General features: G+C 45.7%; 1 protein-coding gene across 2 annotated transcripts in view; it reads right to left on the bottom strand.

The window, feature by feature from the left end:
• Positions 1-1,447: 1,447 nt before the first annotated feature.
• Positions 1,448-9,511, bottom strand: part of LOC142256223 (acyl-coenzyme A amino acid N-acyltransferase 1-like) — a 58,573-nt gene continuing 50,509 nt past the window's right edge. For both annotated transcript variants that reach the window (XM_075327806.1, XM_075327798.1), the window contains exons 3-4: positions 5,301-5,503; positions 1,448-2,686 (exon numbers count right to left, since the gene is read on the bottom strand). In XM_075327806.1, coding sequence (XP_075183921.1) covers positions 2,090-2,686; positions 5,301-5,503 — 800 coding nt within the window. In that variant the 3' untranslated portion in view covers positions 1,448-2,089. The remainder of the gene's footprint in view (positions 2,687-5,300; positions 5,504-9,511) is intronic.

Below are 9,511 nucleotides of genomic sequence, written 5' to 3'. Positions count from 1 at the left end.
GTGGGTTATCCATGTGCTATCCGTGATAGCACATGGACATATACTCACCTGTACCCGCTCCTGCTGTCTGTGGTGCTGAAGTCTTCGGCTCTGCTGTGTTTCCGACCGCTGCTGACCCCGCTGGAGCTACTTCTGGGTCGGCTGTATGGTGCATAAATGAATATGCATGAGAATGCGCCGGCCTGGAAGCAGCAGAGCGCAGCGGCTGAACACAGCGTCGCTGGAGAAGGGGAGTATAAAAAGCTTTTTATTTTCAATGTACGTGTTTTTCTGGTACGTGTTTCATGGATCACACCACAGTAGGACATCAGTAATGCCAGAAAAAAAAAAAATGGACATGTCTCCGTGCGGAGCACACGGACACACGTGCATGCCGCACGGAGACACGGTCAGTGACAAAATCACTGATGTGTGCGCATACACATTGATTTTAATGGGTCTGCGTATGTCAGCGATTCTGGTATGTATAAAAACCATCACATATGTACCAGAATCACTGACATGTGAAAGAGGCCTAAGTGAGGGTACCTTGAACTTTAAGTGTGCAAAACACCTATCTGCTATCGCTACCTGTAAATAGTTATTCAACCTGTTGTTCCCAGTTAAAAAAAAAAAAAAAAAAATTGTTCATTATCAAAGTGAAGTTGTTTTATGATTAAAGATTAACAACAACAATTAAATCACCACCGTTGGACTCCACTATGCACCACACAAGGTTACCTTTAGAGAAGACTTTCCATCAGGCCAAATGTTTTTGCTCTTTGATACATTCCATTTTTTTTTATTTTATTTATCTAAACAATATGTATATAAATATATATTATACATATGGTTTAAGAGATATGGGACTTTTTAGTAGTAATTTTTAAGGAATTTACCAAAGGGGTGTGGTTTAAAAGGTAATGTTGAGCAGCCTAAAAACACACCCCTAGAGAATCCTGAGGCTATGTGCGCACGTTGCGCAAATACATGCAGTTACGCTGCGCTTTATAGTGCAGCGTAACTGCATGCGTCCTGCGTCCTCTGCACAGTCTATGGAGATTGTGCAGGGGCCGTGCGCACGTGGCGCTTTAGAGCGCAGCGCTTCGGCTACTGCCGAAGCGCTGCGTAAAAAGAAGTGACATGTCACTTCTTTCCTGCGCTTTGCCAGCAGCTCCTGCTCTGTCTATGGCAGGAGCTGCAGGCAGAGCGCATGGAATCAGCTTCACTACGGACATTTTCTGCAGCGATTAGAAGCGCACATGTGCTCTTCAGATCGCTGCAGAAATTTCTGCAGTGAACTGTACGCAACGTGCGCACATAGCCTAAGAGCGATGCCTCCCTGGTAAAGACAAAAGAAAAAACGCTCATATCTCTGGAACCGAATGACGAATTTGAAAGAAAAAAAATAAATAAATATTGAGTAATCAGGTGAACAGGAGGAATAAACAGCCAAAATTAAGTCTCATTTGTCCTGGTGATGGGTACGCTTTAAATTTATTAAATTGTAGCTGGACAATAAAAAAATGCTTGTAATGTTCGCTTTCATTGTAATTTAATTAAATTAACGAAAAGAACGGAATGTCAAGATAATAAAAGTAAAATTACAAAATTCAGTCTGTTTATATAATTTTAGAACATTCACACCTGGCCCATAGGGATCTTAGCGGGCCACATAAGATTCCAGTGGGTGGAGCCCTTGTTACAGATTTTGTTTTTGGGGTCCAGTACCTCTACAGAGTAAAGGGTATATGACATCACATACAATTTCTTTAATAATATGTGAGCCCTCAATGGAATTAGCTGGCTTGGGCTCCTGAGATCCCCGGCAAACAAACAGCCACTAGTGACCATTCAGATAAATGGCCGTCTATCAACTGTTTGGATGAATCCACCAGAACGAGTGATGCTTGTTTTTAATCAGGACTCCATCTCCTCAGGAAGGTCTTCAGTAGAGGGTCCCTCTCATTCCAAAATAATATCATTAATGTATCTTAAATATTGACATTTACATGGGATCAACCAATCTACGTAAAGGAAATTTCAATAGCCCTCAGCTTTGTGCGTATGATACAGGACTGTACAAAGATTCCCCAAAGAATAGAAGTGATCATAATTTATTTCGGCGAGAGCACCTAATATTTGTTCGGAGAAATTCTTGAAGCTCTTTCCAACTAGTTTCTTGCGCTCTACAATGTGGTATAAGTTCTCCACCCCAATTCAAAGGAAGCGGAAAGAACGGAGACTGCGATACTAGACAGAAAGGGGAACCGGGAGGCTCTATAAGATGCCCCGCTCCTGGATAACATTGCACATACACATCCTTCTTGCCATACTTTTCTGCCCGGGATTTGGCTTCTCTGGCAAAGAACAAACTATTGTAATTCTCGTCTTTGTCCCCCACCATAAAGAGGATGGGGCCTCTGGCTTTCTCCAGGGGAAATATAGAGTCCTGGTATTCTGGTTTTCTTGGATCCTCCATTGTGTTGGCAACGCTGAGAGACAAAACGTCTGTTACCAGAAGCCTTTCCACTATATAGGGTATGCCATTCACAAGAAGGTCACCATAAACTAGGTTGTTGCCATTCACAGCATTGGTTCCATTGATGCATACTGTAGCAGCGACCTGAGGCAGGTAGGACGCCATAGCCAAAGCCATCTCAGCTCCTTTACATATAGCGACCACTCCAACTCCATCACCTGATACCTAAAAAGGTAAGATGAAAAAAAGGCCATGTATCTATTAGGTGTATGAGGTGGGCGACATTAATATTGTCATCATCTTAAGACAGTTAATACTGTGTTAAAGGGATTATTCCATCAAAACTATCTTAAAAAATTGCATCTTTCAACAATTTATTTTTTCTTTAGTATCTGCCATATTGAAAATATAGTCAAGTAACCTGGCCAATCAGATTTATGGCTGGTCATGTAATACAAGAGCTACCTCGGTCTAAGAGAGGGAAACAAGGCTCTACCCTTTTGGAAGATCCCCATATATAATGCCCAAATGCCATAATAACGCCACTGTCAATGACACCTTTCATTTACAATAAGCTCTGGAGGCAAATTCTCAGGGAGATCTATTTCCAGGCCATAGATCCTAACAGCTCATTTACATATAAGAAAATTGTGGCTTTCTCTGAAATAACTTCAGATCACAGATACAGTATCACAAAAGTACACCCCTCATTTTTGTAAATGTTATACATCTTCAATGTACAGTGTCCGTGTACAGCTTGTATAACAGTGTAAATTTGATGTCCTCTAATAACGCAACACACAGCCATTAATGTCTAAACTGCTGGCAACAAAAGGGAGTACACTCCTAAGGGAACATGGCCAAAATGTGCCGAAAGTGTCAATATTTCGTGTGGCCAATATTTTCAAGAACTGCCTTAACTCTTGGGCATGGACGTCACTAAAGCTTCAGAGGAGACGCTGGATCCTGTTCCATCCTCTATGATGACATCATGGAGCTGGAGGATGTTAGAGGTCTTTGCGCTGCTCCACCTTTCGTTTGAGGCCGCACAGATGGTCAATAGGAGTTTGGTCTGGAGACGCTTAAGGCCGCTTTACACACTGTGATATCGGTCCCGATATCGCTAGCGTGGGTACTCGCCCCCATCTGTTGTGCGACACAGGCAAATCGCTGCCCGTGCCGCACAACATCGCCCAGAGCCGTCACACATACTTACCTGCCCGGCGACGTCACTGTGACCGGTGAACCGCCTCCTTTCTAAGGGGGCAGTCCGTGCGGCGTCACAGTGACGTCACTGAGCGGCCGCCCAATAGAAGCAGAGGGGCGGAGATGAGCGGGACGTAACATCCCACCCACCTCCTTCCTTCCTCATAGCGGCCGGGAGGCAGGTAAGGAGAGCTTCCTCATTCCTGCGGCGTCACACACAACGATGTGTGCTGCCGCAGCAACGAGGAACAACTTCGTTACTTGTGCAGTAACGATAATTGAGAATGGACCCCCATGTCACCGATGAGCGATTTTGCACGTTTTTGCGACGATGCAAAATCGCTCATCGGTGTCACGCGCAACAACATCGCTAATGCGGCCGGATGTGCGTCACAAATTCCATGACCCCAACGACTCCGCATTAGCGATATCATAGCGTGTAAAGCCCCCTTTAGTCAGTCCAGCACCTTTAATGTCAGTTTCTTTAGCAAGGCAGTGGTGGTCTTGAAGGTGTGTTTGGGGTCGTCATGTTGAAATACGAAGGGAGGGGGATCATTCGCTGCTTCAGTATGTCACATGCTGGCATTCATGGGTTTCCTCAATGACCTGTAGCTCCCCACAGCTGCCAGCACTCATGTAGCCCCAAACCATGACACTCCCACCACCATGTCTGACTGTAGGCAAGACACACTTGTCTCTGTCCTCCTCACTTAGTTGTTGCCACACACACTTGACCCCATATGAACCAAATAAGTTTATTTTGGCTTCATCAGATCAGAAGACATGGTTCAAGTAATCCATGTCATTATTCTTATCTTCAGCAAACTGTTTGCGGACTTTCTTCTGTATCATCTTTAAAAGAGGCTTCCTTCTGAGAGGACAGCCATGCAGACCAATGTTATGCAGTGTGCGGTGTATGGTCTGAGCGCTGACTAGCAGACTCCCCACCCCTGTGACTTCTGCAGCATTACTGGAAGCACTCATATGTCTATTTTGAAAAGACAACCTCTGTGCACTCAACTTCTGTGGCTGACAATGGTGAGGCCTGTTCTGAGTGGAACCTGTCTTGTTAGACAGCTGAATGGTCTTGGCCACCGTGCTGCAGCTCAGTGTCAGGGTGTTGGCAATCTTCTTATAGCGTCGGCCATCTTTATGTAGAGCAACAAATTCTTTTTTTCAGATCCTTAAAGAATTATTTGCCATGAGGAGCAATGTTGAACTTCCAGTGACCAGTATGAGAGCGTGTGTGAGCGATAACACCAATGTAATACTAATGAGATCCATGACATCGGTGAGGGAAAATGGCTAATTGGGCCAATTTCACTTTGTTGCCAAGCGGTTTAGACATTAATGGCTGTGTGTTGAGTTATTTAGAGGACACCAAAGTTACACTGTTCTACAAGCTGCACACTAATTTACATTGCATCAACATGTCAGATCTTCAGTGTTGTCCAATAAAAATATATATATTTACAAAAATGTAAGTGGGGAACTCACTTTTATGAGATTATATATCAAGGTATCATTTAATTCTCCATGTTCTGCATTCCCATATAGACGGCTTAGAAGGGTTAACTCAACTGACAGATTTCCTTTAAGACTTGATAACATGTTAGAAAGAATTGTAACTTACTTTTGGATGATCGCATAGAAACTGAGCGGCTTCTTCAAAATATTTTAAATCCACTTCACCAAGAAAGCTGGGCAAATCATCATACGCAAAATAAGCCAGAGCGAGAGAGGCAAAACCACGGCTGGCCAGGAGGCTACTACGAAACTCTAAAAGGCCACCAACACCTCCAAACATGTCAATAACTCCTGGAAAGGGTCCTTCACCTGAAGAGAATACAAAATGGATCTCAACCACATACAGCAAAATACAAGAAAAAAAACACAACTAATGTTTCAAGGTGTTTTTCAGTTTTGGAAAAATCCTGGCTGACTGGTTGAAGTTTTAAAAAACACAAACTTTCCTTTACTCACCTTCCTCAGATCTAGTGAAGAGTTTCCACCTCAATTGATATGGTCTGCAGCAGTGATGTCATCCTGACCGTGCTACAGCCAATAACTGAGCTCAGCAGCCGATGATGTCAGTTAAGGCAAACCCGCTGAGCACACTTAAGCTGGGTTCACACTAAACGACAGCGACAACGACGTCGCTGTTACGTCACCATTTTCGGTGACGTAACAGCGACCTTGTAAGTCGCTGTTATGATCGCTGCTTAGCTGTCAAACACAGCAGAAGCAGCGATCATAAGGTCGCTGTGTTACATGTTCAGAGAGCAGGGAGCCGCGCTTAGCGCTGGCTCTTTGCTCTCCTGCAGCACACATCGGGTTAATTAACCCGATGTGTGCTGCAGCTACATGTCACAGTTCAGAGAGCAGGGAGCCGCGCGCACTGCTTAGCGCTGGCTCCTTGCTCTCCTTCCTACAGTATACATCGGGTTAATTACCCGATGCATACTGCAGCCACATGTCACAGTGCAGGAGCCGGCACTGGCAGCAAGGGCGGCGGAGGCTGGTAACCAGCGTAAACATCGGGTAACCAGGGAAAGGTCTTCCCTTGGTTACCCGATGTTTACGCTGGTTACAGCTTACCGCAGCTGCCAGTGCCGGCTCCTGCTCGCTTCATTTCGTCGCTCTCTCGCTGTCACACACAGCGATGTGTGTGTCACAGCGGGAGAGTGACGACCAAAAAATGAAGCTGGACATTCAGCAACGACCGGCGACCTCACAGCAGGGGCCAGGTCGTTGCTGGATGTCACACACAGCGACAGCGACGTCGCTGCAACGTCACAGAAAATGGTGACGTAGCAGCGACGTCGTTGTCGTTGTCGCTGTGTGTGACACCAGCTTTACTGGTTGCAGCACTGTCAACGAGGTGTGAGCTCTGAAGACAATAACAAAGACTCAGAGCTGGACAGGGTGAGCAAAGGAAAAACTGCTGGGCAGGAGTTTTTCGAAACTGGAAAACCCCTTCAAAGACTTAAAATGTTAACTTTTGAATAGCTAAAAAAAAAAAAAAACCTAATTGAAAAATAATCTCACCATCATGGAGGTTTCAGATCTACTTCAAAGGCCAGAATGACACTTGCTAGTGCATCGCGTGTAACTCGCGCGAGTCTCTGATGGTAGAACCCGGCATGGCCGCACACTATGCATACAGGAGCGTCTGAGCTGCATAGAGATACATGCAACCGACCCGCTCCTGTCAGGAGAGTGTGCGGCCATGCCGGGTTCTACCATGAGAGACTCGCGCGAGTTACACGCGAGGCACTAGCAAGTGTGATTCTGGCCTAATGATCCATATTGTGATTGGAAGATAGGAGAGAAAAAAAAAAAAAAGAGAAAAAAAAAAAAGCAAAGAGTCTCATACTAAGAATATTTCAAAAGAAGGCCTCCTTCAGGCAGTAGGACTAGAGTGGAGGTCACTAACTTTACGGCTGTCAGGTTACCTGCAGTCACAGGTGGAGGACTGTGGGAACCTCCAGCTGTGAACGCAACTAACCTGAGTAACGTCCCCACTAATCATGTGGCTCACTCAGTCTCTGCCTGAAGCTCAAAGTGGGCAGTCATGTTCAATGGCAGTAGATGTGACTCAGATGTAGCAGAGCTGGAATAGTCGTGGGACCTCGTGTGGATTATCTCAGACCTGCAGGGGTGTCTTGGTGGTAAATAAAGTGGCAATAGAGGGTGTTTTCTTTATATTTTATTTCAAATAAAGGATTTTTTTCGTGTTTATTTCTTTTCACTTAAAGATTAATAATAGAGGGTCTCATAGATGCCTCCCATTACTCATCTGGAGCTTAGTGGCAGCTGTGAGCTGCAGTTAACCCCTTACCTCGATTACCACTGCACCAGGGCAAATCGGGAAGAGCCGTGTAGAGTGCCGGGACTTTCACATCTAATAGATGCGACAATCCTAGGCAGCTGCAGGCTGCTATTTTTAGGCTGAGGGGGCCCAATAAGCATGGGTCTCCCCAGCCTGAGAATACTATGCTTCTTCTGTGCTAGATATAATGTGGTGGGATCCTATGCCAGTTTTTTTTTTTTTTTTTTTTTTTACTGTACGATACAGGTGCATTGGAAGCAGCCAGCTGACACAATGCCACTCAGCGCGTGTGACGGCAACCAATCACAGACGCCGGTGGTTGGGGAAAGCAGTACATAGGCAATGAAGGTAATGAGTGACCCCGGAAGTGAATGAGCAGCCACGGGATCAGGTACAGCCACGCCACAGACTTGGTAAGTATAGCCGTCTTGCTTTATTTAGTTTTTCGTATTTTCCGAACGCTGGATGCGAATCAATTTCTGCAATTCCCTGAGAATTCTGGGCCCGGCCCTCAGGTACCTTTTAAACTGCGCGGTTCCGGACTTTTCCAGTCCGGGTCTGCCCATCACGGCTTATAAATCTTAGACTAGTAAGGTGTGTACTGTGCTAAGCAAGAGGCTTTAGCTAGATGGCAGAATTTGGAGATAGGTATTGCAGGTGTCGGTGGAACTTTGTAGCTTAAACAGACCTGTGATCACAGCAATATCATCACTGATATAAAGGAGTTTTACAATATAATAATATGAGTGCTTATCACAAGGATATGCTATCCCTTTCTGATGGTTGGAATCCAGCTATGTGCCAGCCATCTTGAGAACTGGTATAGAAGGTATAGAAGTGCCTTACTTTAATTTTGTTCCCTGATCAGCAGCAGTCCTGGGCACGCAAGCCAGCCTAATTCACATAAAGCACCACTACAGCATTTTGTTTTGTTTTTGGGGTTTTTTTTCCAGCGCTGGAGTAGCGCTTAAAATGAAAGTCTCCTTCCCCGTTATATACTTACCTTACGGCGACTTCATAGTTTTTTAGCACTGCAACGGTCCCACTGCACCCTCTTATGTCTGTAATTTCTGAAAGGCTGGAAGTCAAAAAGCACTCAATGCAACTCTAAAGCGGGCTTTATACGAGACGATAGATTGTGCGATATGTTGTTGGGGGTCACGGTTTTCGTGATGCACATCCGGCATACCGCACGACGTGGTTTCGTGTGACACCTCCTAGCGACGCAGTATCGCTCACAAATCGTAAGTCGTGTACTCGACGCTAGGTTTCATAAAATTGTTTAATTAAAATGGCGGCGGTAGTTCATAGTTTCCGTGGCATCACACGTTGCTCCGTGTGACACCACGGGAACAATGAACAACAGCTTTACCTGCCTCCCGCGGCACCTGACTGCTTAATGGAAGGAAGGAGGTGGGCGGGATGTTTACATCCCGCTCATCTCCGCCCCTCCGCTTCTATTGGCCGCCTGCCGTGTGACGTCACTGTGACGCCGAACGTCCCGCCCACTCCAGGAAGTGGACGTTCGTCGCCCACAGCGAGGTCGTCCGGAAGGTAAGTACGTGTGACGGGGGTTAAACGAGTTTGTGTGCCATGGGCAACTAATTGCCCGTGACGCAAAAACAACGGGGGCGGGTACGATCGATTGTGCCATCGCACAATCAATCGTCTCGTGTAAAGCAGGCTTAAGAGAGCCAGAACAAGGCTGTCATAGAGTTGTATTGAAACACTGGAGCTGTAGGCAGGTCACAAATCACAGGTGGCCGGCCAGAGTGACATTGGGAAGAGATAAAGACAGCAGTAAGTGAGTTTATGACAGGGTCAGGGAACTTACAGTTAAAAGCACCACTCCAGCAGTGCAATAAAAAACAAAACAAACCAAAAACATGCTGGAGTAGTGCTTTAAATAAAGTGAAAGCCGGTGGGGGAGGGGGGGGGGGTGAAGGGAGAGAGCTCTATACCATCTCTGCTTGCCTTTTCATTCTTCGGATCATGGTGGTCCCTAAGGACCT

The sequence above is a fragment of the Anomaloglossus baeobatrachus genome, chromosome 1, assembly GCF_048569485.1.
Source record: "Anomaloglossus baeobatrachus isolate aAnoBae1 chromosome 1, aAnoBae1.hap1, whole genome shotgun sequence".
NCBI lineage: Eukaryota > Metazoa > Chordata > Amphibia > Anura > Aromobatidae > Anomaloglossus > Anomaloglossus baeobatrachus.
Note: the sequence above shows the minus strand (reverse complement) of the source record. Positions and strands in the feature narration are given on the sequence as shown.